This window comes from Rhinopithecus bieti, unplaced genomic scaffold, assembly GCF_001698545.2.
Source record: "Rhinopithecus bieti isolate Rb0 unplaced genomic scaffold, ASM169854v2 scaffold_26871, whole genome shotgun sequence".
NCBI lineage: Eukaryota > Metazoa > Chordata > Mammalia > Primates > Cercopithecidae > Rhinopithecus > Rhinopithecus bieti.
The window spans coordinates 581814-609247 of NW_016812402.1; the positions used below are offsets into that span (position 1 = coordinate 581814).

The 27434-nt window shown below is 39.7% G+C and overlaps 1 protein-coding gene across 2 annotated transcripts; it reads left to right on the plus strand.

The window, feature by feature from the left end:
- The first annotated feature begins 8488 nt into the window (after window positions 1-8488).
- On the plus strand, window positions 8489-17642 carry ANKRD1 (ankyrin repeat domain 1). Of its 2 annotated transcripts, XM_017896357.1 has the most exons (9): window positions 8489-8759; window positions 9422-9601; window positions 10498-10635; window positions 10818-10925; window positions 11944-12042; window positions 13507-13605; window positions 13885-13983; window positions 14124-14222; window positions 16779-17642. In XM_017896357.1, the coding sequence occupies exons 1-9, from the start codon at window positions 8733-8735 to the stop codon at window positions 16887-16889; spliced, it is 960 nt and encodes a 319-aa protein (XP_017751846.1). In that variant the 5' UTR covers window positions 8489-8732; the 3' UTR covers window positions 16890-17642. The 2 variants fall into 2 exon arrangements, with proteins under 2 accessions (XP_017751846.1, XP_017751847.1); XM_017896358.1 differs by lacking the exon at window positions 13507-13605.
- The last annotated feature ends 9792 nt before the right edge of the window (window positions 17643-27434 follow it).

A 27434-nucleotide genomic window follows, 5' to 3' on the forward strand; every position in this document is an offset into this window, starting at 1 on the left:
TCCTGTGGCTCTCGGGAAGCCTCTGAAAAACGCTGATGTCATGATGGTGTGCCAGCAGGTTTGCCCACTCCTTGGCTTCTATCCCCTCCCTCCCTCTGACCCCATGCTGGGGCCACCTCCTTTTTTGTTTTCCATGTAAACACATATTTATTGAGTGCCTACTATGTGCTGGGGACTGCTCTCGGCGCTTGGGGTACATCAGTGGGAGAGACAAACATCTCTTGCTTCGTGGAACTTACATGCTAGGGTATCTGTTTTACTAAAATGGTTTATTCATGTTTAAATTTTGAGATATACAGAAAGTTGAATGAATAGTAGAATGAGCACCGTCACCTAGCTTAACCAATTGCTAATATTTTACAGTTGTACTCTCTTTCTCTCTCTCTCTCTTGTCTTTCTCTCTTTCTACACACATTCAGCTTCTTTTGCTGAATCATTTGAAAGCATCATAGGACATTCCTAAATACTTCAGAATACATCCCCTAACAATAAGGACATTCTGCTACCTTACCACAAAACCATCATCATGCATAAGAAAACCATCATTCAGTTAATAATATTGTCTAAAATACCTTCCATAGTCCTCCAGTTGTCTTCAAAAATATATTTTACAGCTTTTGTGTTTTGAACTACAGGATCCCACCAAGGTTCATGCTCTTTCATCTCTTTTAATCAAAGTGATAACAATTCCTCACTTCTTTTTTTGTTTTGTTTTTCTAGTCGTTCACCTTTTTGAAGAGCCCAAAATAGTTGCCTTGTTGAATGTCCTACAATCTGGATTTGTCTGAAATTGGATTCAGGGTAAAATTTTGGGTAAGAACATAAGTGATGGTGTGTATGGTATTTCTTGTTGCAGCACTTCAGGAAATGGATAATGTCAGGTTGTCCCACAGGAACAGACTAAACAAATGTGTTGAATGAGTAAGATAATACGTATGTATAGAACCTCTTCAGGTGTCATTTGCTCCAATGTGTACAATTACAGATCTGGACTAGACAATGTGAAAACCCTTTTAATGGTCCAAAAGCCTATGTTCTGGAGAGCTTAACAATAGCCAGTTATGAAAAGGGGTTTGATCCAGTGGATGAAGGTAGTTCAAGTAAGATTTCAATGGCAGTAATTTCACCTTTTAGCTTTTTTCCCTTTAACTAGCAAAAGTCATCATAAAAGTGCTCAATATGTGTTTTGGTGATGATCATTCCTGAAACTAGAATGAGACAAACGGACTAAACTGCCTAGCTTTAAGCAAGCCACAAGAAACTGTATTACAGTAAGATTTTAAATATGAGGATAATGACCAAGGGAGGTTTTAGTTTTTAAAGTAATAGGGTTCTACCTGCCTAACTCTGGCCCTTCCTGGTCAGGGAATGGACTCAATGACCACTCAGTGTGTTACTGGCCCTAAATTTCTCTGATTCCCAAAGAATCCATAGTTAAGATGTTCTGTGGCATTTTCCTTTTATTAGGAAACTCCAAACTACACCAAGAAAATCTTTTTTTCAGTACTTCTTCTTGAAGTCAGAAATTGCATTTTTAAGATAATTTTGTCTGCTTTAATAAATGGCTAAAAAGGTTAATGGATTTTCTTTCTACGTTTGCAGTCACAGAAGTACTTATCTCTCATTCCAAGTAGATGTCCTGTGTAATTGGGTGTGAAGTAATTCCAAAGTTGCATCAAAATCTTTTCAGAGCGTTACTATGACAATCAAACTTCCTTTTAAAAAATCATCTCAATGCAAACTCTCCATCAACCCACCGTCCATTGAGTGAAATTTAATCTCATGAAGTAAATTTGGCTTTTCACAAAGTTGAGGGGTGGGAGGGGAACCATTATGCATTCATATTTTAACTGATTCTCCCACCCACACCCATTCTTCTTGAGGTTGTAGTAGACAGGCCAGTTGTCCTTATCACAGTCCCAGAATGTTGATTGTTAGAGGCTCTGCCTTCCTAATGTTCTGGGAATCAGTCTAAGGGGCCTAAACAAGAACCCATTATTTGGGGAAATAAGAATGTGATAGAAAGTCACTGACAGTCCTTCCTGGCCACTTATCACTACCTTTTCTATGGGGACAGATGCCAGCCTAGGCAAGAGCCTGGGCAGGGATTCTTAGAAGGGGAAGAAAGGGGACAAGGCCTTATAAAAATCTCTGTGGTCTTGGAAGGTTTGAAGAGGCATAATCAAAATTGCCATTGCTTTTATTTCATTTTGACCCCAAGTTGATCTTCTTGAAATTTCTATCCATGTAACAGAGAGTGTGAAATTTTTATGTTTATCAAATGGGAGAATGTCTTAAAGATAGTGGAAATACCCTGGGCTAGCGAAAGCTTTGTGGACCATTTCCTCTTTTAGAGGCATTGGAGAATCAACTTCACTGTCTGCAGTGATGCTGCAGTTATGAATGTTTATTTCTACCTTTTGATTCAGTGATTTTGAGACCTCAATAAAACTTTAGGGCCCTAGAAATCATTTTGTTCACAGCTCTCCTTTTATAACTTCAGGATTTGAAATGGTAAGAGGTGAGAGGGAACATAGGGCAAAGCCAGGATTTAGAGGCAAGCCTCCTGATTCTTCATCCCATGTCCACCAGACCCACAAAACTACTGTCTCACCTTATTCTTCTTGGTTTGTGGCAGAAGAAGCATGTTATATTGTCTGTAGTTTTTGTTAAATACTTCAGTAAAACTGTGTGAATGCCATGAGGGCAGAGGCATTTGTCTCTTGAGAGCATAAGTACACCTCAGCTCTGGAAAAGTGCCTGACACAAAGTAGAGCTAAATACATACTAAATGAGTAGGCCAGGCACAGTGGCTCATGCCTGTAATCCCAGCACTTTGGGAGGCCAAGGCAGGAGGATCGCTTGAGGCCAGGAGTTCAAGACGAGCCTGGCCAACATGGCAAAACCACATCTCTACTAAAAATACAAAAATTAGCTGGGCATGGTGGCATGCGCTTGTAGTCCCAGCTCAGGAGTCTGAGGCAGGAGAATTGCTTGAACCCGTGAGACAGAGGTTGCAGTGAGCCGAGATCGTGCCACTGCACTCCAGCCTGGACAACAGAGCAAGACTCTGTCTCAAATAAATAAAATAATTAAAAAAAGAATACTAAATGAGTAAATTGTATGTGTGTGTTTCCCATGGTCTTAGCATAGGCAAAGTCTTCAGCAATCAAAATTCTGAGACCAGAATAACAATAGCTTGACTGTCCACTACAACTTCGAGAAAATACACGTGTATTTAGATACATATTCGTTTAATTCTACGCCCTCGAGCAGTATTCTCAACGCTGGGTGGAAATTAGAATCAGCTGGAAAACTTTAAAAAATACCAATTCCTTGGACCCTAGAGCAGAGATTTGGATTTCATGTGCCTGAGGTGAAGCCTGGGCATCAACATTTTTTTAAAAGCTTCACAGAGGATTCTAAGATGCACCCAGCTTAGAGAACCACTGTTCCAAGAAATGTTAGTTCACACCTGAGAAGCCCTAACTCTGCGATTACAACTGTTGGGGTTAGTTAGCATTTGAAAGACGCTAATCAGCTGCTCCCACTCCAGTGGAGGTAATCCCAAGCACTTTACCTGGAGGTAATCCCAAGCACTTTACCTGTCTTTACCTTTGAGTAGTATTGAAGGATTAATGGTTAATTAGCATTAGAAATGTTACCAATTATTTCTCATTGAAAGGAGAATTTGAAATATGTGGTTTGGTTAGACAAGAATATGAGTCCTGCTGGGTCTCAGGTAAATATTTATTTAGCCCCATTATGTGTCAGGCACTTTTCTATGTCCTTGGAGTCCTAGGCCTACAGTGAGTGCTAGGAGTCCATATTTTGTGTTAGGCAGTATGTGGAGGAGTCTGTAATCATCTTGAGCAGACTAGAAAATTAGCTGAAATATGCTGCTAGAATGTGGTGGTGGTTTCATTTGCTTCAAGTGAAACTTTTTCTTTTCTTTTTTTAAATAAAATCATACAGCCAGGATCTCACTATGTTGCCCAGGCTGGTCTCAAATTCCTAGGGTCAAGTGATCCTCCTGCCTTGGCCTCCCAAAGTGCTGAGGTTACAAGCATGAGCCACTGTGCCTAGCCAAGTGAATCTTTTGTGCTGGACACTGTCCAAGGGCCTAAATGGACAAAGGGTTAGGCTTCATGAGTTTACTGAATAGTCCATGTGGCCTTTTGTGCCTGTTGGCTGACGTGAGTTCTTATGTGCGGCAGAATTTGCACTGAGATACATTATTTACTGTAACAAGGCACGTGCTGTAAGGTGTGGAGGTGAGACCTACAGCCTTCACCTACCTCTAACGTTAGGAGGCCACCGATATTTGCAAAAAGTAACCTACTGTGGGCAGCCCAACTGTGTTAGGGAAGTTTGTGCTCTTTTTATCCAGAGTCCTGGGCAGAAGGACTTTAGTCTTGACTCTGCCTTTCCAGAGGAGATGAAGGCAGGTGCCACAATCCTGTTGAAAATGTCTCCAGTACTTTTCTGCTTTTCTTTTCTTTTCTTTCTTTTTTTTTTTTTTTTTGAGACGGAGTCTTGCTCTGTCACCCAGGCTGGAGTGCAGTGGCTGGATCTCAGCTCACTGCAAGCCCCACCTCCTGGGTTCACACCATTCTCCTGCCTCAGCCTCCTGAGTAGCTGGGACTACAGGCGCCCGCCACCTCGCCTGGCTAGTTTTTTGTATTTTTTAGTAGAGACGGGGTTTCACCATGTTAGCCAGGATAGTCTTGATCTCCTGACCTTGTGATCCACCCGTCTCGGCCTCCCAAAGTGCTGGGATTACAGGCTTGAGCCACCGCGCCCGGCCATTTTTCTGCTTTTCAAATACAGGTTATTCCATTCCAACATTGAACCTTATTTGCTTCACTTTTGTGACCTTCCTTTGGCATTTTCAAACATGTAACTGAGCCATGGCTTGCCGGTCAGGCTAAGTCAGCCACTTCTCTGGGCCAAGGAAGGTGAGTAACAGCTGGGTCTGGGAAGGCTATTAAAAGGGATGGCAAAATGAGCAATTGTAAGTACAACAGTAGAACAAGGAGGTTTCCAAGTCAGAATCTGGCTACAGCCCTTGGAGCACTTCCTTTTAGTATCAAGGTGGGTGTTCTGAGGACAAGGAGTGTTAATAACAATACAGTTTTATGTGCTATAAAATGCCTTTTTAAAAAATAAAAATGCCCATTATAAAAAACAGCCCACGTGTCCACACATAAGAAAGTGGTTAAATAAGAAATGGTACATCCATACATGGAAATTCATGCAGTTGTTTAAAATAGCAAAGATAGATTTGTTTGTGCTGATAGGAGACAATCTCCAAGACATGGTTACTGGGTGAAAAATAATCAAGTATCAAATCAACAGTGAGATCTCAACTAAGTAACATTCTCTGTACTATTTTTAACAATAATGTGTCTATTATATAGTTAAAATATAAGAATGAAAAGTTGGAGTAGAAGTAGAATGTCTTGAACTTCAAATTTTATACAGAAAGATAAAACTGCCCTTGGACTTGGAGCTGAGCTATGGTACATGGATCTGGGTGGGGTCGAAGCACCTCTTTTAATCCCTAGGTGACAGCAGTAAGTACTTTAGGTGCTACTTCTCTGCTTCTCACTTTCTCCAACTGTAACCATGGTCATATTCTAGTCACATGTCATTTCACCCACGTGATCCTGAGGGGAGTAGGAAGAGACTCATGGGGTGACACTGGAGAAGCTCAGGGATGCTTTTTTTCCTCTTTCTGGTTGGAGATGGGTGATGCCAAGTTGCTTCATGATTGTAGAACTGACTAGGACCTTTATTGTTTTAATTCATCTTAGTAAGGATAGATGATGTCTGGATCGAGGCTATGATAAAGCCAAATACACAAATGTCAGAATTTACACCCCTGGGTGAACTTTTATGGGAAGGATACTCCTGAAAAACAAATGACAGAAAACTCTCCGGCAGGGGAATTTTGTTCTCAACTTTGATGAATAAGAATGATTTGAAAATACAATGGTTGTTGTTTTTGTTTTGTTAGAGAGCTAAAGGTGCCCAGAATCTCTTTTCAAAAAGCAGATTCTCTCATGTTTTTTAATTTGTTGTCATATTCTTTTTACATCTTCTGACCACTTGTCCTCAAGTTGTACCTCTCATGTTTTATGACAAACTGAATCAACATGGGAAAAGGTTGAACTGGCAGTGATTTCACCAGCCCTGACATCCTTGTATCCACCAGCGTGCGCCTTTAAGTCCAGCCCATTCCGTCAACTCATCTTCAAGTGTCATCCTGTGCGAAGTTTTCTTCAAGACTTCCTGGAGCCTCTCTATAGAATCAGCTAGGTTTCAAGGGATAATTAAATGACTGGAGAAAGAAAAGGGCTTGGTAAGCCTCCCTGCCCACTTTCACTTGCATTCTTTGAGGTGATTGAAACAGTAAAGAGCCTTTTAATCAGTTTTGGTTGCATCCTGAGTGGATCTAAGTGAGACTTGGCCTTGGAAATCTGTTGGGCTCAATGATTGTGTGCTTCGTTGCATGGGATCAAAACTCTTCAACCTAGCATTCACCAACTAGCTATGCATCTGCAGCAAGTTACTTAACGTTTCTGTGCCTCAGCATCCTCTCTGTAAAATGAGAGCACTAGTCTTGCTCCAACTTTGAGGGCATGGACAGCTCTGGGATTTCATATCCAAGACCCTTAAACATCCCACAGTTCTTCCCCTAAAGACTTCTCCTCCTAATACTTCCCCCAGTCTGGGTCAGGCCTGGAACAAAAAGGTATAAGAAATGGTAGAAAAAGTGTCCATGACTACTTCTGACTTAGATGAAGAGACCAATGAAAATAGTAATGACTCTGCTTGCTTCAGCAGGGCATATACTAAAATAAGAGCTATACAAAGATTAGCATGGCCCCTGTGCAAGAATGACACACAAATTTGTGAAACATTCCATATATTAAAAATAAATAAATAATAAAGAAAAAAGAAAAAAATTAAAAAGAAAATAGTGATAGCTGTGTCCATCTCAAAGAAAAGCCCAGGAGATTTCCTTTAATTAACCCCCTTTTAAGATAGAACATTAGGAGATCAGAACATATGATGCAGGAGGTACTGGGGGGGGGTCCCTCCTTGTCAGTGTTTTGTCTTGGGGTGGGGAGTCGATGTCTTCTGAAAGTTCCAGAAACACCATCAACTGGCTGAGCATTCAAGGGGGAAGAGGAGAATGGCAGCCACATTTGTTGATTGGGTGAGTTTGGGGAGAAATAGACACACAAAAATCAAACATAACTTCCTAATTAACCCTCCTCTCCATTCACAATTCCCTTCTCCCATTCTTCTTTCTTTTACTGAAAAAAAAGGTAAGATTTTAAACAACTTAAGGATAGTAAACCCAGTTTTCCTGAAACTATAAAAGACCCCAGTATTTTACATAATTTATACCTCAAAGATTAGAAACCAGAAATAGAGACCTTTTTCAACCCTTCCTGAAGCAAAGTGCATCATCCCTCTGGCCACGTGTCTCAAATCTTGATGCATTAGAATCATCTGGGTGCTTTGAAACTCAAGATGATTCCATAAATCGACTCAGAATCCCCTGAAGTGGGGCCCAGGGATCTGTATTTCTGACAAGCTCCCACAGGTGATTCCTTTCCCCATAGCATTTGAGAACTTCAGCCCAATGACCTAATCAGAGTCTTGCCATTGCTAATAAATGGTCCCATTTTTTTTCCACATATATATGTGTGTGTGTGTATGTGTGTGTGTGTGTATGTTTGTGTGTGTGTATATATATATATATATATATATAATATATGTAGTATTTTTAGTAGAGATGGAATTTTGCCATGTTGCCCAGGCTAGTATTGAACTCCTAAGCTCAAGTGATCTGCCTGTCTCTGCCTCCCAAAGTGTTGGGATAACAGGTGTGAGCCACTGTGCCTGGCCAACGGCTGGTTTCATATACTCTATTTCTTGACCTCTCTGATCCATTTTGAAGAAAAAATGCTGCAATTATTATGCTGTTTAAGAACACGGTAAGCGTGTCATGTGCTAATTGTGGCCAGTGACATCATAAAAGACAAGTGCATTACTGAATGCTTTCAATTTCTTATAATGATGGTAAGGTGGCATGTCATGGGGCCTATTTAGCCCCAGACATCACTCCAAAGAATTCCAAACAGATATAGACAAGTGCCCTTAGGGCCCAGATCCCTTCCCCATAGGCTGTTTACCCAGGGAATAGGATGTCCTGAGGCAAGTTTCCCCTAAGTGAAGTGTTGATAAGTCTGCTTATCAGAAAGATATTACTGGGGTGTGATATGTAGGGCATCTACATTTTCTTGATAGGTAGTCATATGAAAGCTGACAAAGAAAAAAAAGGGCAGTGATGTGGTGCAATGTCAACAGACAGCTGTCCCCTGCCTCTTGACAAATAGGATGACTTGCATTGCTGAGCGGTGTGATCACCACCAAAGGAATGGCCCTCTCACATTTCTTCCTGATTCACATATTCAGCGGGGTTAGCTTGTCCTCCCCTCCCTCTTCAGCTTCCCAGACACTGAGTCTGGAATGAAAATTCACCTGCCTCTGAGTTGGCTCCTAGTAGGGGCGGGGGTGTTACTAGGGTTCCCAGGTTGGAAGATTATCTCACCCGGCCCCAGCTATATAAGCTGACCGGTGTGGAGGGGCTGAGCAGGGCCAACTCCAGGGATTCCTTCCACGACAGAAAAACATACAAGACTCCTTCAGCCAACATGATGGTACTAAAAGTAGAGGAACTGGTATGTAAGATGCATTAATTTAATAAATTGACAACTGGTTCATCTTGGTTTTTGTTTGAAAATGGAAATGCCCTTTGCTTTCAGGCATAATGCAAGGGAACTCTGAAAATATCATATATTTTTGGAAAAAGGTTGATGTGATGAAACAAGTAAAATTGGAAAAAAAAAATGGAGCTACCAGCAATGAATTCTCTGCATATTTCCTATTTAATATCTTCTCCGTTGGTTTTATTACTAAGGTGTGGAATCACATGTAGTTATCAAAATGTCTTAGGCAAGAAGTTTTATTGCAAGAATGTAAGTCTGGAAACTTTACAACAAGGTGAAGCGTCAACAAAAGTACCTAAAGTTGAGTTTTAATTAAGTAGAGAAGGTTTGTGACTTTCCTAAAAGAAATGTGATTAAGCAGATTAAAAGTAGATTTAAATATGTCAACCTAACCCAAGCTTTGATTTAACCAAGAGAGTAGGACAAGCACCTGAAGTTAATTCTGAGACATTTGTAGCAGCGTGCGTGTGTCGCAGCTTGAGATCTGAGAGTGCACTGCTCAAAGGTGGCTGTTCCCAGGGAAGAAGGACCCAGAGCCTCCTTTAGCATTGTCTGTGAAGAAGGACCCAGGACAAGGCTGCTGCTTCTGACGCTGCCATCTTCTTCTCTCATAGGTCACTGGGAAGAAGAATGGCAATGGGGAGGCAGGGGAATTCCTTCCTGAGGATTTCAGAGATGGAGAATATGAGGCTGCTGTTACTTTAGAGAAGCAGGAGGATCTGAAGACACTTCCAGCCCACCCTGTGACCCTGGGGGAGCAACAGTGGAAAAGCGAGAAACAACGAGAGGCAGAGGTGAGAGCCATCTGTGGAATCCACTAGTAGGATGTTGGGGCTGGAGCAGGGAATGGAAATGCCAGGGAAGGAGAAGAGAGAAGCAAACCCAATCATTAAGATGTTTATTTACCAGATTCTAACCCATAAAGAGGCAACTTGTATGGAGCAGGTTTTGGGAATAATTCTTTGACAAGACTATGACCTCTGAATTCTGAATCAATGAATAAATGTGCTGTGACCATGTTTTGATTGAAAGATACACATGTCCAGTGAATTCCTGATGTTACACACCATGTAGTTAATCCCAAGCAAGGGAGATCTCTTTTTCTCAATAACATGGTCTGTGGTCCTAGGATCATTGTTTAACTGTCTGCTGTCTGTGTTGACACAATCTGTGTTTCTGGGTGAATTTTCCTTAATTACTAACACAGATAAAAGTTGCTTTAGTTAGCTGTGGTACCTGGACAGTCTGTTTTAGAAGGCTCTGCCTAGTGACAGAGAATGACATTGATATTTCAGAGCTTAACATTTATTGTTAGATTCTTTTTTATCATGCTCAAAATAAACCAAGTTTTGAGCATAATTTTAAAATCCTTCAAAATCTAGAGCTTGTTTATGGCATTAATTACAAAGTCATCACTTAGAGACCAGATTGTGTCCTCAGTTAGGCAAGGGCTGATTCTACAAGCAACAGAAGTAAAGATGATGGCAATTAGCGGAAAATTAGACCCCCAGATAGATATCTGAATAAGAAATCCCTAAAATGAAGTCAAAGATTTATATCATTTTTAAAAAATGTTTTTGCTCAAACTGTTCACATGTTTATCTCAGACCTTGCAGATTTAGTTTAGACACAACCAGAATGCTTGTCAGTAGAACTCACCATATTTTTGAAATACGAATTTCTTTTTTAGCTCAAAAAGAAAAAACTAGAACAAAGATCAAAGCTTGAAAATTTAGAAGACCTTGAAATAATCATTCAACTGAAGAAAAGGAAAAAATACAGGAAAACTAAAGTTCCCGTTGTAAAGGAACCAGAACCTGAAATCATTGTAAGGACTTTTTTTGGTTTCCAGTAGTACGTGTCCAGTGTTGTGCTACAGGGGAGCAAATATCTGTGGAGGGTTTGATTGAATGTTGGCAAGCTCATGGTAACTCTCATGCTATCTATCTATCTATCTATCTATCTATCTATCTATCTATCTATCTATCTATCTATAATTTTTGGCTTTAGACGGAACCTGTGGATGTGCCTATGTTTCTGAAGGCTGCTCTGGAGAATAAACTGCCAGTAGTAGAAAAATTCTTGTCAGACAAGAACAACCCAGATGTTTGTGATGAGGTAAGATTCGTGCAAAGCACTGCAAAATCCAGCTCATTAATTTTATGTTTCTTATGCTTTACTGCAGTCTTGCTAATATAATGCCAAAGTCCTTCCACCTGAAACAGTTTCCCCAGCTGTTGCTGTGTGTGCCAGGAGCCTAATAGGAGAGTTCAGTGATCCAAAAAATAAATAGATATTGGATTGTATTGTCTTTTGCACTCACATACATCTGGCTGATTTTTCAGTTTTTCTTTAACTTCTTAGATCCTTGTGATGAGATTTTAATGTGGGCCAAAAGTCACCTTTAGAGATATATTATTAGTATCATCTTTGATTAAAACCAAACATGTCAACACTAGATAGGAAATCTGGAGATTGGAGTTCAGGGGCCAGTTGTACCACTACTTGGCTATTTGGTTTTGAGCAGCTAATTTGCATCCTCTGGGCTGTGGTTTCCTTATCTGTAAAACATGGGGCATTGGGTGAAATAATGCCTAAAGTTGTTCCAGCTCTAATAGTCCATTTGCCCATTCAAATAAAGCCAATTTATCAGAAATCACTAATCCTTTTGTATTCTTTCCCCCATGAAGTGAAATTGGGGATTGCTTCTGAAGTTGAACTAAAAACGTGTCTCCCATTCTCCTAAAATGAATGGAAACTTTTTGATAGTCTAGCAACAGTCCCAGACACAAGAAAACTGTCTGATCTGCATGGTAATGTTACATGAACAAGGAAGGTGCAAGATACAAGAAAGGGAGATGTCAGCATTTAGATAGTTTTGAGCCTTTAAGTTCACATTCCTCAACGTAGGCCTTTGAGCCCTTAGAAATGTATGTTAAAGGAAGCTCAAATATTAGTTGCAGGATAATTGTTCTGATTCTGCAATTTTAGTTAACTTTGACATTTCTATTCATAAAGAAGCACTTGAGTTTCTATCAGTTAGGTCATCAGAATCTCCAGCTTCATAGCTCTTAAAAGGGTTTATGCACATTTTTATATTTATTGCTATCTCTTTTTAAAATCTCTGTTCTGACAGTATAAACGGACAGCTCTTCATAGAGCATGCTTGGAAGGACATTTGGCAATTGTGGAGAAGTTAATAGAAGCTGGAGCCCAGATCGAATTCCGTGATATGGTAAATATATTTCTTTGCTTGGGAATGAGCCAAAAGAAGTAGACTATATGAGGCTCCGGAAAACCTCCAATGCAAAACCGGACTGATTGGACTGAAAATTGATCTGAGAGAACTAGGCAAAAGCTCATTTCTCCAAATAAAGAAAAGTTGGGAGATGAGAGTAGGTCACGTGAAAATATTTTCCATACATACTGAAAATAGAGGAATATTTCAGGGAAAAGAAGGAAGTGAAAGCTGTTCAGCTGAATTCAATATCCTCATCAGTGAGTTAGTCATTCATTTTCGACACTTGCCTTTCGACAGCCGTGTCCCTCCATTGTTCACAGGGCAGCCTGCTCATGGTCCCTTGGCTGCCAGCAACATATATGAATTCTCTAGCTGTACACTTTATATGATGGATGCCAATTGTTACCAATGAGATTTAGGGCTAGACTGAATATGAAATGAATTGCGTCTATGGAAAGTAGCTGCTATTCAGACCTCAATAATTCAATCACTGTAATTTCTACAAAGACCAGTATGCAGCATAATTTATGAACTGCAGATTGAGCTGGGAAAATTCTTTATGTATTTAAATGCAGCTCATTTTGACTTTATAGCAAAGCAGAAACTGGATAGCAAAGAAATCCAAAGGACTTGGCCAAAATTGAATCCAAAACATAAACATATTGAAAAAAAAAATAAAGAAACAAAATAGGAAGTTTGCATGGAAACTAAAAATCATGAGTGTGGGATTAAGGCCAGGGGCATATCAACCACATAGATCAGTGAGGAGAGGGTCTCTCAGGTGTAACTATACATGTTACAACTGTAGACACAAGTGACTGTAGTTGAGGTACAGAGGCTGTGCTAGCAAAAATGAGAGCAGAAAACCCACAGAGGTAGAGAAAGAGCGACAGGGACCCTAGATGAGGTGTCAGATTCAGATCAAAATATTTTGGAAGGGACTACTTTTATTCTGCTAGAATTTTTAAATACATGTGTTTCGAACTTTTGAGTACATTTGACAAAAGTAGTTAGAAGTTCCAGGCAGATGGGGGTTGGACTATGTATTCTGCCTCTTATTAATTGTGTTTGCTTGGGCTGGAAACTTGAACTTTTTGGAACCTGGTTTTTCTTATCTGCAAAATGTGCATAGTAACATCTACCTCAAAATGTTGCTGGAAGAATCAAGGTGTCTAGAGTGTAGCACCATGTTGGTATGAGAAATGTCTCAATAAATGGCCGTTCTTATTCTTTTAAAACATTATTAGATTTATTAAGAGCCTACTAATAAGACACACATATGCACACACACACACGTAATTTAGCTAACACATTTGGTAAGAACCTTTGACTCCAATTAGAATTGGCAATCTAGATGGGGGCAACTCAGTATTATCACGGATGCCCTAGCAATCAGGTTCTAATTCACCAGACCACATTCTCCTTCACATTGTTGGGTCTTTTTCCATCCCGGTGTAGCTTGAATCCACGGCCATTCACTGGGCAAGCCGTGGAGGAAACCTAGATGTTTTAAAATTGTTGCTGAACAAAGGAGCAAAAATTAGCGCCCGAGATAAGGTATTTCTTCTTCCTTCCCTTCATTCACCCCTTCCCCTCCCTGCCACCCCTTCTCCACTTCTCCCATTCTTCCCTCCCCACTTCTCCTTCTCCCCTACCCGCCCCTCCTCCTCCCCACTCCTTCATCTCCTAACCTCTCTTCTCCATTAAAGTCATCTGGAGGCCCATGCTGTGTGCAGGCACCCTAGTGACCACTTCTCCTCCTCGCACATGTCTTGGGGTCTGGGACAGCCTCTGTCCTCATTCCTAGCGAATCAGCAGCGTTTTCCAATTTTCCAGTTGCTCAGCACAGCGCTGCATGTGGCAGTGAGGACTGGCCACTATGAGTGCGCGGAGCATCTTATCGCCTGTGAGGCAGACCTCAACGCCAAAGACAGAGTGAGTAGCTGGACACGCTCGGGTTTCCCAAAGCTTCACTGCTTTTGTATTTGGAATCACTCTCCCAAGCCTGGGTGCCCTTGCAGGACCCACTTCCTGGCCTCAGACCCAGCTTGAACCTGTTGACTCTGCTTCTCTAGGAAGGAGATACCCCGTTGCATGATGCGGTGAGACTGAACCGCTATAAGATGATCCGACTCCTGATTATGTATGGCGCGGATCTCAACATCAAGAACTGTGTAAGTACTGGAAACAAGAAACACCGCTTGCAAGCTTTCCAATTTCCAGGAGCATTTCTTAAATAGGTGAAACGACTCCCACAGTGGCAGTATTTGAGGGGTTTTCAATGGTCTAAATGCCCCTGCCCATTTCCCCAAGGACAGTGTTTATCTTGGTTAGGACTCAGGTCACATGGCCAGAGATGGGGGAAGCCATAGATACTTCTATGACCTCAATGCCTGATACAGCGCATAATAATTCTTTTACAATTTGGTCTTGGAAATGAAAGATAGTCAAAATTTGCTCATCCCCACAAACACCTAGAAGTCCAATCTGCCTTGGCCATTTCTGTCTGTGCAAGGGCTGAGGAAGTTAGAAATAAAGGCATCCACCATTTCCAAAATGTCCTAAAATTCCACAAGGGTCAGTGCAGGCAGTGAACTAAGGTTAATCAATATCCAATCTGAGTAATTCAGAAAGTCCCTTTCCTCCTTACAGCAATGTGAAATGTCACCATTTTCTTCCAGGGGTAGCTGTGCTTTTGCCTGTATTTTTTTCAGATAATTTCTATCCATTCTCCACTTGGATTTGTCTTCACATCTCTCAAAATAATTTCCTATATTTAGGCCCTGAAAATTCTTGTATAAGTACATATTAATTTAACTTCATCTGTAAGCAGGGAACATAACCAACTTTTCCTCATGGTCTCAATTTCCAGACAAACACCATGTAATATAAGCTTAAAAAATATTTCCCAGAGGAACAGGTATAAATTTCTGAAGAAATAAATTTAAAGAAGCTTTGAAGAATCACTTTACAAAAAAGAGGAGGGGGGGAGGGAAACTCAGTCATCATACAAATGCAAATAATTTTCTCCCCTTATTTGTGTTGCAAAGACTGAGAAGAATATTTTATCATTTAAAAAAAATCTGGCTTGGTGACAGGAACAAAGAATGGTGATAAATGAAGATTGCTTGGAATGGGAAAGTGTTAACAGTAGGGCTCCCTCAGTCTAGATATTGGAATTGATCTTATCTAGTAATTTTTTTAAACTATCAGAAAAAGAGCAGGTTCAATGAAATCTTGAAAGCTGCAGAAAATGTGAAGAGTTTTTTTCAGGCAGTGAGACACTACCAGCAGAGACAAATAGCAGCATACAGGTTTAGGGAGACTGTGTAAGTAGCCAGAAAAATCACGATATAAATTTCAATGGAGAGAAGTGCAAGGAATTTATGGAAGAGTAGCCCAAAATATACAAATAGGGCTCTGAATTATCAGTTAGATCTTAGTATCAGGTTTATGAAACTATTAATGTCATTGACCCAATGGATTGATGTTTTCCCCAAAGATTAATAACCTATTGATACCATCTTAAGGAGATCGGCAGCAGCATACAGTATTTTCTTATTATCCAAAACTCTATATTCATGTCTACTGATGACTGTTCCTAGAGAAAGACACTGAGGTGGGGAAGTTCCAAAATGAAAGTTATAGGGCCACTAATTTAAATACCTACAGATTGCATAATCTGACTGCAGGCTGACCCCACTGTGCCAGGCAAATGGCATAAGTGACTTCAAATGTGTGGTTGTCAGGGTCTGTGCACATAACTCTTTCAAAGGTGGCCCTTCCCCAACCCACTCTATGTTGCTCTGTAGAACCATGGGTACCATGTTGTTAACTCTTCTGATTTTTTCATAGAAGTCACAAATCCAGTTGGGAAATCTCTTGGTTTCCAACTGTTGCCAATTCATACTAATCTTAACAAAAATCTAAGTTCTGTTTGGGTCAAAACAAAACAGGTCTCTATTCTGGTTTGCATCTCAAAGCTGCCAATTTGCAGTCACTGGGTTAAAAAGAAACTTTTCAATGAATAGAGATGGAAAAAATTAGGACTTCTCAGATCTATAGAGAAGAATTGAGAGATGATAAGGTTTTAATATTTTTAAATCTTGAGACACGTGCATAAGGGAGATCAAAATTTCATCTCAAAAATGATTTGTTCCCACATGTCATTGCCATCAACTCCAAGAAAAACAAATTTCCTGGGAGAGTTCATTGAAAATTCTGACAAGTTATGAAAAATCTGCTCCCAGGAACAGTAATAGTACCCAAGCAGTACCTGAGTACTTAAGCCAAGTTATTGATGCAGCTCATTTACTACCATTTCTTATCAATCAAAGAACTATCGTTCAAATGGATAGGCATTGATTCTTGGTCCAAGAAGGATGCTGCCACCTCCGGGAACCCATTCCACAGGATACTGGAAGATGTATGGAGGCATTTTATAAATTTCAAAATGACTTGAGATGCTCTTGACACTTAGTGTCTAGGGACAATGGATTTTACCAATACCTGGGATGGTCCCACATGAAAAAGATTTCTACTCTAAAATGGCAAAAGCATCCCTCTGAGAAACAGTGAAGGGCTGGTTTGAGTATAAACTGCAGATCACTAGTGGAAACTGTAAAACACTGTTATATAGCTAATCCTTACCTCATGAAACACACACAGAGAATGTGAATTTACAGATGTCACCCACCTGAAAGTCAAGTTTCCTTATCTCATTTGATTAGGCTGGGAAGACGCCGATGGATCTGGTGCTACACTGGCAGAATGGAACCAAAGCAATATTCGATAGCCTCAAAGAGAACTCCTACAAGACCTCTCGCATAGCTACATTCTGAGGGAAATGACAGACTCTTTGATCAGTAAATGTTCACTGGCATTTTGAAGGCATGGCCCAAGAGAAGAGACACTAGCCATAAAATCTAGTTACTATTTATCAATGTGTTGTGAAGATGTACCTAATGAAGTTTTGAGAAAGCACAGGGTTATGTGTTTAAATTTCCTTTAGTGAAACTCTTATTTATTTTTATGTATTCCTGTTTATTTATTTACTACCATGCTACTGATATTCAGACCTTCTTGATAATCCATTTGGTGAGCAGAGCTTCATTTGTATATAACACTTTCAGAGCCCTCCCATAGGTAGTTCTTAAACCAGTTGAAAGAGCAAAGTTCAAGTGCCTACTTACGTGTCATTCACTTATGTAAGAGTTTTTAAGAGAGGGCTGATTATTGCAGCCCTCTTTTCTCCTGAATTTTTAATGCAGAAATTTGAATGAAGCAAGGGAAGGCATGTAGGGACAGGAAAGGAAACAATGGAAGGAAAGTGATTCTGTGAAAAGGACAGTGAAGCCAGCTATTTTACCCCCAGGCAGGATTTTTTTTTTTTTTTTTAACCAAGTACACAGAGTACGCAGGTGAAGAGAACGTCATGAGTGTAAGTGCAAGGCAGTGGAAGGAGCGGCAAACTGGGACATGCAAAATTGAATTTGCTCAAAAAAGATGAAAGGAAATGCAAACTGTAAATGTGTAAATGTATATTGTATTGTATGTACATTTTATATTCATAATAAAAGCAAACAAACTCTAAACCTCTAAATCCTTCCATAAGTGTGGTGGAAATGTCTATGTGAAAAAAAAGCTCTATAGGAGGGGTTTTTTCCCATTGTTTTCCAAGTTTTGCAGATTAGAAATGTCCCATACAACAGCACTCCCAGTATTTATTATGTATACAGATCACCTGGGGATCTGGTTAAAATGCAGATTTCTGATTCAGCTGGTCTCAGGTGGGGCCTCAGATTCTGCTTTTCTGATAAGCTCCAAGGTGACAGGCCACGAAATGCCACTGAGCAACTGGGCTGAGAGCCGTAAAGACACAAAGGAATTCTAGCGACCTTTCAGTCCCAGTGGTGTGTAGAAAGAGACCCCTGGTGGTCAGAATGATTTCTGCATGGTAAACCCGCATTCCTTAAGAAGTTCCCATCAGGGCTTAACGAGTGATTTTTTTTTTTTAATTTAAATTTTAAGTTCTGGGGTACATGTGCAGGATGTGCAGGGGTGTTACATAGGTAAACATGTGCCACGGTGGTTTGCTGCACCTATCAACCCATCACTTAGGTAGTAAGCCCAGCATGCATTAGCTATTTTTCCTAATGCTCTTCCTCCTCCCACCCCACTCCTCTACAGGTCACAGTGTGTTTTGTTCCCCTCCCTGTGTCCATGTGTTCTCATTGTTCAGCTCCCACTTATAAGTGAGAACATGCAGTGTTTGGTTTTCTGCTCCTGTGTTAATTTGCTAAGAATAATGGCCTGTAGCTCCATCCATGTCCCTGCAAAGGACATGATCTCATTCTTTTTATGGCTGCATAGTATTCCATGGTGTATATCTACCACATTTTCTTTATGCAGTCTATTATTGATGGGCATTTGGGTTGGTTCCATGTCTTTGCAATTGTGAATAGTGCTGCAATAAACATATGCATGCATGTATCTTTGTAATAGAATTATTTATATTCCTTTGGTTATATACCCAATAACGGGCTTGCTAGGTCAAATGGTATTTCTGGTTTTAGATCTTTGAGGAATCACCACACCATTTTCCACAATGGATGAACTAATTTACATTCCCATCAACAGTATAAAAGTGTTCCTATTTTCTGTAATCTTGCCAGCATCTGTTATTTCTTGACTTTTAATAATTGCCATTCAGACTCTATCCATTTGACGAAGCTTTAATATCCAGAATCTACAAGGAACTTAAATTTACAAGAAAAAACAACCCCATCAAAAAAGCAGGCAAAGGACATGAATAGACACTTCTCAAAAGAAGACATTCATGCGGCCAACAAACATCTGGAGAAGAAAGCTCAAGATCAATGATCATTAGAAAAATGCAAATTAACTAGAGATTTAACAATTCTTGTGGACAGGGACTGGCAATGTCAAAGACCTCACAGGAGAGAACACACAGGTCCATGATTTTTGACCTCCAGACCACCACAATAAAACTAGTATCACAATAAAGTGAGTCACAATTTTTCTGGTTTTCTAGTGCATACAAAAGTTATGTTTACTTTATTCTGTGATTTAATAATTGTGCTATAGCATGATGTCTAAAAAACACTGCACATACCTTAACTTAAAAATACTTTATTGCTAAAAAAAATGCTAACGATCATCCTAGCCTTCAGTGAGTCATAATCTTTTTACTGGTGGAGGGTCTTCCCTCCATGTAGACGGCTGCTGACTGATGAGGGTGGTAGTTGATGAAGATTGGAGTGGCTGCGTTAATTTATTAAAAGAAGACAACAATGAGCTTACCACATCAATTAACTTTCTTTCATAAAATATTTATCTGTAGCATCTGATGCTATTTGATAGCATGTTACTATCAACAGAACATCTTTCAAAATTGAGTACATCCTCTCAAACCCTGTTACTACTTTATCAACTAAGTTGATGTAATATTCAAAATCCTTTTTTTGCCATTTCTTTCTTTCTTTTTTTTTTGAGACGGAGTCTTGCTCTGTCGCCCAGGCTGGAGTGCAGTGGCCGGATCTCAGCTCACTGCAAGCTCCGCCTCCCGGGTTTATGCCATTCTCCTGCCTCAGCCTCCCGAGTAGCTGGGACTACAGGCGCCCGCCACCTCGCCTGGCTAGTTTTTTTGTATTTTTTAGTAGAGACGGGGTTGGGTTTCACCGGGTTAGCCAGGATGGTCTCGATCTCCTGACCTCGTGATCCACCCGTCTGGGCCTCCCAAAGTGCTGGGATTACAGGCTTGAGCCACCGCGCCCGGCCTGTTTTTTTTTTGCCATTTCAACAATGTTGACAGCATCTTCACTAGGAGTAGATTCTATCTCAAGAAACCACTTTCTTTGCTCTTGCATAGGAAGCAACTCCTCAGCTGTTCAAGTTTTATCACAAGATTGCAACAATTCACGTTCTCAGGCTCCATTTCTAGTTTTCTTGCTATTTCCACCACATCAACAGTTACTTACTCCACTGAAGTCTTGAACCCCTCTAAGTCCACACAGTTTGGAATTAACTTCTTCCAAATTCCAGTTAATGATATTTTTACCTCCTCCAATGACCCACGAATGTTCTTAATGGCGTCTAGCATGGTGAATCCTTTCCAGAATGTTTTGAATTTACTTTGCCCAGATCCATCAAAGGAATCGTTATCTATGGCATACAGCCTTATGAAATCTGTTTCTTAATAAGACTTGATTCAACATGACTTCTTGATCCATGGGCTACAGAATGGATGTTGTGTAAGCAGGTATGAGAATAACATTCATCTCCTTGTACATCCTCATCAGATGCACATCTCCATCAGAAATCGTGGGTGACCAGGTGCATTTTCAATGAGCACTGATGTTGTGAAAGCAGTATTTTATTTTTTTTTCCCTGAACAGTAGGTTTCCATGATGGGCTTAAAATATTCAATAAACCATGATGTAAAAAGATGTGCTATCACCAAGGCTTTGTGGTCCAATTTATAGAGCACAGGCAAAGTAGATTTAGCATAATTCTTAACAATCCTAGGATTTTTAGAATGGTCAATGAGCATTGGTTTCAACTTAAAATCACCAACTAACAAGGGAATCAAAGCTTTGAAGTTTTGAAGCCAGGCACTGACTTCTCCTCTGTAGCTATCAAAGTCCTATAGGGCATCTTCCAATAGAAGGCTGTTTCACCTACATTGAAAATCTGTTGCTTAGTGTAGCCATGTTAATCAGTTATCTTAGCTAGATCTTCTGGATAACTCGCTGTAGCTTCTCTATCAGCACTTGTGCTTCACCTTGCACTTTTATGTTACAGAAATGACTTCTTTCCTCAAATCTCATCAACGAACTTCTGCTGCAGTTCTCCAACTGTTTTTCAGCAGCTTCCTCACTTCTCAGCATTCATAGCATTGAAGAGTTAGGGCCTTGCTCTGGATTAGGTTTTGGATCAAGGCATTATTATAACTGGTTTGGTGTTCTATCCAGACCACAAAAACTTTCTCCATTCAGCAATAGGACTGTTTTGCTTTGTTATCATTTGTGTGTTCACTGGAGTAGCACCTTTAATTTCCTTTAAGAACTTTTCCTTTGCATTCACAACTTGAGAGACATTGAGTTTTCAGCCTATCTTGGCTTTCTACATGCTTTTCTCAATAAGGTTAATCATTTCTAGCTTTTGATTGAGAGTGAGAGATGTGTGGCTCTTCCTTTCACTTGAACACTTAAGAGGCCATTGTAGGGTTATTAATTGGCCTAATTTCAATATTGTCTTGTTTCAAGGAATAGGGAGGCCTGGAGAGAGGGAGGGAAATGGGGAAAACTGGTCAGTGGAGGAGTCAGAACACGCACAACATTCATGGATTAAGTTCACTGTCCGATATGAGTGCAATTTGTGGCTATCTAAAAGTTATAATAGTAAAATCAAAGAACACTAACCAACAAAACACATATAATAATAATGAAAAAGTTTTTAATATTGTGAAAATTACCAAAATGCAACATGAGAGAGACAGAAAACAGGCACATGACTGAAAAAATGGCACCAATAGACTTGCTGTTTACAGAGGTGGCACAAATCTTCAATTTGTAAAATACTCGATATTTGCAAAGCACAATAAATTGAAGCACAATAAAAGGAAGTATGCCAGTAGTTCTTGGCCAGGTGCTAGGTCAGGTCCTAAGACCTGTGGTGAGAAAAAGAGATTGTCCCTGACATGCCCTCCTGGAAGAGATGAATATTAAAGGAATAATAAGGAATAAATATATAGTCATGTGACACAGAATGATGTTTCATCAACAATGGACCACATATACAAGGGTGGTCCCATAAAATTAAAATGAAGCTGTAAAATTTCTATTGATAGCGACATCCTAGCTGCCATAACATCATAGTACAGTGCATTACCTTTTCTATGTTTGTTTAGAGACACAAAACACTTGCCATTGTGTTATAGTTGCCTACAGTATTCAGTACAGTGACATGTTGTACAAGTTTGTAGCCTAGGGGCAATAGGCTGTATTGCTCATATAGCCTAGGTGTGTAGTAGGCCGTATCATTTAGACTTCTGTAAGTAACACTCTGTGATGTTCACACAACAAAACCGTCTAATGATACACCTTTCAGAACATACACCTGTTGTTAAGTGAGGCATAAGTGCATAGTATCCGTCTGTAGTAAATACGATGAAGGAAACAATACAGATTGCTGTGAGTGTCTGAGATGACGAGGCTTCCATAAAGACTTCTTTGAGGTGGTAACCTTTAGGGTTTGTCTGAAAGATAAACAGAAATTATTCAAGCAACAAGTGTTCCAGGTAGCAGGAACACTGCTTTCTGGAATACAGCAAAGATATGAGAAATGTTTGGCCCTTGTGGAAATACATGAAAGCCAGTGAAATCTGATGTGAAACACTAGAACCAAGAGACCCATTTTGGACAAGATCATATATGTTAACCTCTTAGATATGTCTCTAACCATCTGGAAGAGTGTATATGCATAGTCCATAACCAGAAGGCTTTCAGGTGTCCGGTCATAGACACATACAGAGTTGTGAGAATGGTTTGAAATATTTTTGTGACTTTTCTATCTAGTGTTTTACCAATCCAGGGAGTCCACCTCCCGCAGGCATTGGGGATTTCATTGTTATCTTTTTGACTCCCAATCCTGTTTGTCCACCCATCTACCTTCCCCACAGGGGTCCTGGCTTAAGTTTGTCAGACTTTTAAGGCTCAAGGTCCTCCAATTTCTTCCAAGTGAAGCACCTACAACACAGACATTTCTACTGCTAGTGCTGATGTGGCATAACTTCAGTGTGTTACCACCATGTGACCAACTTTTCTTTATGGTATCTGCCTCAAATCCACTCCCCTAAAGAGTACCTCATGGAAGGTACATGAGAGAAGAGAATAGAGTTAAAAAGTTTTGTGTTGCCACATATAAATATTGCACTAATAACTAGTTAGAGGGCATGAGAGACAATACGGAATAAATCCCATTAGAGTAAGACCAACTCTTAGTTATCTCTGCTAATGGAAAAGATAAAGACATTGGGGAAATTTTCACGTTTTAATCACAGTCGTTTTTTCTTTTTAAATTAAGGTTCTCTCCTTGCCTTCCCACTGACTCAACTCTTTGTCCACAATCTTTCATTTTGTGTTTGCTCTCCAGTGAAGGGCACATCACACTGGCCAATGGAGAGTCCTAGTTTTTGACCTTCTTTCCCTCACCATTCTCTTTCAACTAACCACCAGGTCTTACCAAGTATACTACGTAAGTAGTGCTGTGATCTGTCTGTGTCTTCCAATCGTAGGTGCCTCTGCCCTAGTTCAGGTCACCATTACTTCTCATCTGGATCACTCAAACAGTCCTCCCGAGCTCCTGGCCTCCAGGCTTGCTTACCTCCAGAACGTTTTTCAAGTTGCAGCCAGAGTGATTTTTCTAAAATGCAACGCTGATCAACTCACTCTCCTCTTCCAACCCTTCGATGGCTTCACATTTCCCTCAGGATGAAATAAAACTCCTAAAATGTCTTACAAAATCCTTAAAATCTGGCTGCTGTTAACTCTTTATTCTTATCTCTCATTACTTTCCTAGCCAAACTCTAAATTTCAACTCAACTAAATTTTCAGTTCCTTAAAAAATCCAAGCACTTGCTTTACTGTTTTCACATACTGTGCCAGCTCCCTGGAAGTCTCTTCTTCCCACTACAGCCCACTCCGCCCCATCGCATCACTTCTCCTCATTCCTCCCCTTTGGTCTAGCTGTATTTCCTCCAGGAAGCCATCCTTGAGTCCTTAGATTCTATTACTTTCCCCTAGGTGTCTTCCTGTTGTACTTTGCTTTTTCCCCATGTCATAACATCTGTCATACTGCCTTCCCTCTTCTCTTGAACACCCAATACTCATTATGCCAATACAGAATGAATAACAAAGGAAGCAACACATCACCGATAATCCTGGTTTCATGACATTCTGATTATTTCTGTGCCACCACGCCTGGCTAATTTTATATTTTTAGGAGAGACGGGGTTTTGTCACGTTGGCCAGGCTGGTTTTGAACTCTTGACCTCAAATGATCTGCCCTCCTTGGCCTCCCAAAGGGCTGGGATTACAAGGGTAAGCCATGGCACCTGGCCATAGTTGGTACATTTTATATGATAGGCCCTGTCCAAAGTAAGCCTTCTACAAATATTAACCTATTTAACATTTGCAATAATGTCACAGGTAGGGAGAACAGATGAAGTAAGGCACAGAGAGGTTACATAATTTGCCCAAGGTCATAGCTAATGAGTACTAGCAAGTTGGGTTTTTAATGCATTTAGTTTTTCTTTCCCCTACGCACTTAACTGGTACACTGTACTGCCTCTCCCAAATAGATAACCAATCATTTCAGTATCATTTACTGAACAATCAATCCATCATTTCTTCTTATATCTTAAGTGTGATCTTAGACTTCCTGCTCTTTTCACTGTTCTGAATTTCTGCACCGATTAGTTCTAATTACAGTACTTAGTTTTGTTATACTCTGTAATATTCAGCATTGTAAGTCCCTCCCATTAGATTTTTCTCTGAAATTTTCAGTTCTCATATTTATTCTTTCAGAATACCAAGTCCAAAGACCAAATACATAAACAAGAAAACAAAAAATACTTATAGGCATTTTGATTTTAAATTTTGTTAAATGCATAATTTGGGGGAGATTTTGATTTGCAATTTGTCTCATTCAAGAAAACAGAATGTCTCTCTCCATGTATTCTTTATTTTCCCTTTATTATTACTTTCATTAAGTTTTCTTTATAGAGGCCCTACACATTTCTTGGTAATTTACGTCTTTGTGAATAGTATCATCTTTTAAAATTATATAGCAGGTTACTAATCAAAACTGTTTTTTGCGTATTTATACATAATTGGCCACTCTGCCAAACTTCATCTTAGTTTGGCAGAGGTATTATCATCTTGCAGCAATTAAATCAGTGGTTCATTTTAACAAAAGTAAATATTAGAAGGAAACCTGCCTCTGCTATTCACTGGTGATCAGCCATCATGCCCTACTATTGTGAACAATGGCATAAACGTGTATGAATAGAGAGCAGGCACAACTGCAAACACATACTACACAAATGTGTAGTAAACGGACATAAGCTGAAAGGCACCTTATTTCTATTTTTTTCCCATTTACTTCACGAGTTTTCCAAGACAGTCATATCTGCAAACAATTTTGTCTCCTTTCTATAACATGAAAATCTTACTGTTTCTGGTGCAACTGTAGCTGGTACGTCACTAATTCATAAATTAAGGTGGGACATCACAAAAAACTGAACACACATCCTGTTAAGCATTTTGAGTTTAAAATAGATATATGTATACTTGGGTACCAATTTTAAAGAAGGGTCAAAGGCTGTTCTTGGGAGTATGAATACATTGACGAGAGATCCAAAGTTATCTTTTTTGAATTCTAGTCCCTTTAAAGCAGAAAAGGAACCTGACATTAGCAAAGCAATCCAATGTACAGTTTTTACTGATCACCCCCAAATTTGTTATCTTTCTCACACCTAATTTGACAGCAGTTCTTTGTAATGACTCTTTTCCAAACCTTTCCAAAGTGTTGACTTAGTTTTCCTGGGAATTCTTCATTTGCCCCCAATAGTTAATCAATTTTCATATTAAAAAAATTAATTTACATAAAATGTTAAATACAGCTGGCATAAACAGATTTGTGAATAAACACAGCTGACTAAACTTAAGTGGGGTGAAGGCAAAAGCAAACTGCACACAAGGAAGTGGCAGACTTTTGGTGTGTGGGCTCAGCAGCACTGGCCTCAGTTTTACAGAAGGAATGGGTAGGTTAATCCATCAAATTGGCCAAGTGGTAGTCAAAAATGCTTTTGGAGCCATCATGTTTAATATACACAAAAAATAGACACATATGAACATATATATGTACGCATAAAATATTCTTCTACTTTAATTTTGCCATGGGTTTTTATTGTTGTCATTTTAAAAATCAGAAGATTTTAAACTTTATTAAATGTCTTTTGGCATCTATCAAAATATTCTGATTTTCTCTTTGACCTATGAATATGATAAAGGATACTGCATTAAAAAGAACTGGAAGGCCGGGTATGGTGGCTCATGCCTGTGCCTGTAATCCCAGCACTTTGGGAGGCTGAGGCTAACAGACCGCTTGAATCCAGGAGTTTGAGACCAGCCTGGACATGGCGAAACTCCATCTCTACAAAAAAAACACAAAAAATTAGCCAGGATGTGGTGGTGCAGGCTTGTGGTCCCACTTACTTGGGAGGCTGAGGTGGGAGGATGGCTTGAGCCCAAGAGGCAAAGGCTGCAGTGAGCCGAGATTGTGCCACTGCAATCCAGCCTGGGCGACAGAGTGAGGCCCTGTCTCAAAAAAAATAAATAAATAAATTTACCTGGTCATGATATACTTTGTTTTAATGGTTTTTTTTTTAAATCAATATTTTATTTAAACATTTATATTCATTGGTGAGGTTATAAAGCTTTCTCTTTTTAAAATTGTGTTTTATCCAACCCACAGAACAGTTTTCTTTCTCTTTTTTTTAAAAACATTCTTATTTAGTTATACCTCTGGCTCTACTCCATTGTGTTTTAGAGCCCTTACATTAATATTGCATAAATATACATATTTGCGTAAAAAGCTACTTCTACTTAATATGATCCCATTATAAAAATACATTATTTCCAAAATTGGCTGAATCCGATACTTTGGTATTTTAATATAGCTATTAGGAAAATCAATATTAGGTTTTTAGGGGTTTCTAACTAAAAGTAAGGAATCCTATTTCAAAGACCTCCCATAGGTATGAAGCAGTGAAGGAAGAGGCCAGGTGTAATTCTACATATGTATCCTTTCTCATTCCACAAATTCTATAGCAATTCTTTTAGAAAAACCTGTTGATTTGATGAATACATGAAAGAAGCTTAAAACAAGATCAACTAAGTCACTTCTTCAATGTAAGTTTGAATATCTTCAAAATAACTACTATTTGAGTATGAACAAGAAACTTTCGAAAGAAGCTCTTAAAATATTCAAACATCTGGCTGCATGTGGTAGCTCATGTAATCCCAGCACTTGAGGAGGCCAGAGCAGGAGAATGGCTTGATCCTGGAAGTTTGAGACCAGCCTCGGCAACACAGTGAGACCATGTCTCTACAAGGGAAAAAAAAACAACAAAAATAGCCAGGCCTGGTAGTGCACACCTGTAGTTCCAGCTGCTTGAGAGGCTGAAGTGGGAGGATCGCTTGACCCCAGAATTGAGGTTGCAGTGAGCTGTGATTATGCCACTGTACTCCAGCCTGAGCAACAAAGCAAGACCCTATCTCAAAAACAAAACAAAACAAAAA

Excerpts from the sequence above, each read along its gene's own strand:
- ANKRD1 (XM_017896357.1), top strand. The coding sequence starts at position 8,733 with ATGATGGTACTAAAAGTAGAGGAACTG. Across the intron at positions 10,636-10,817 it reads AACCAGAACCTGAAATCATT|ACGGAACCTGTGGATGTGCC; the intron begins GTAAGGACTTTT and ends TTTTGGCTTTAG. Across the intron at positions 14,223-16,778 it reads ATCTCAACATCAAGAACTGT|GCTGGGAAGACGCCGATGGA; the intron begins GTAAGTACTGGA and ends TCATTTGATTAG.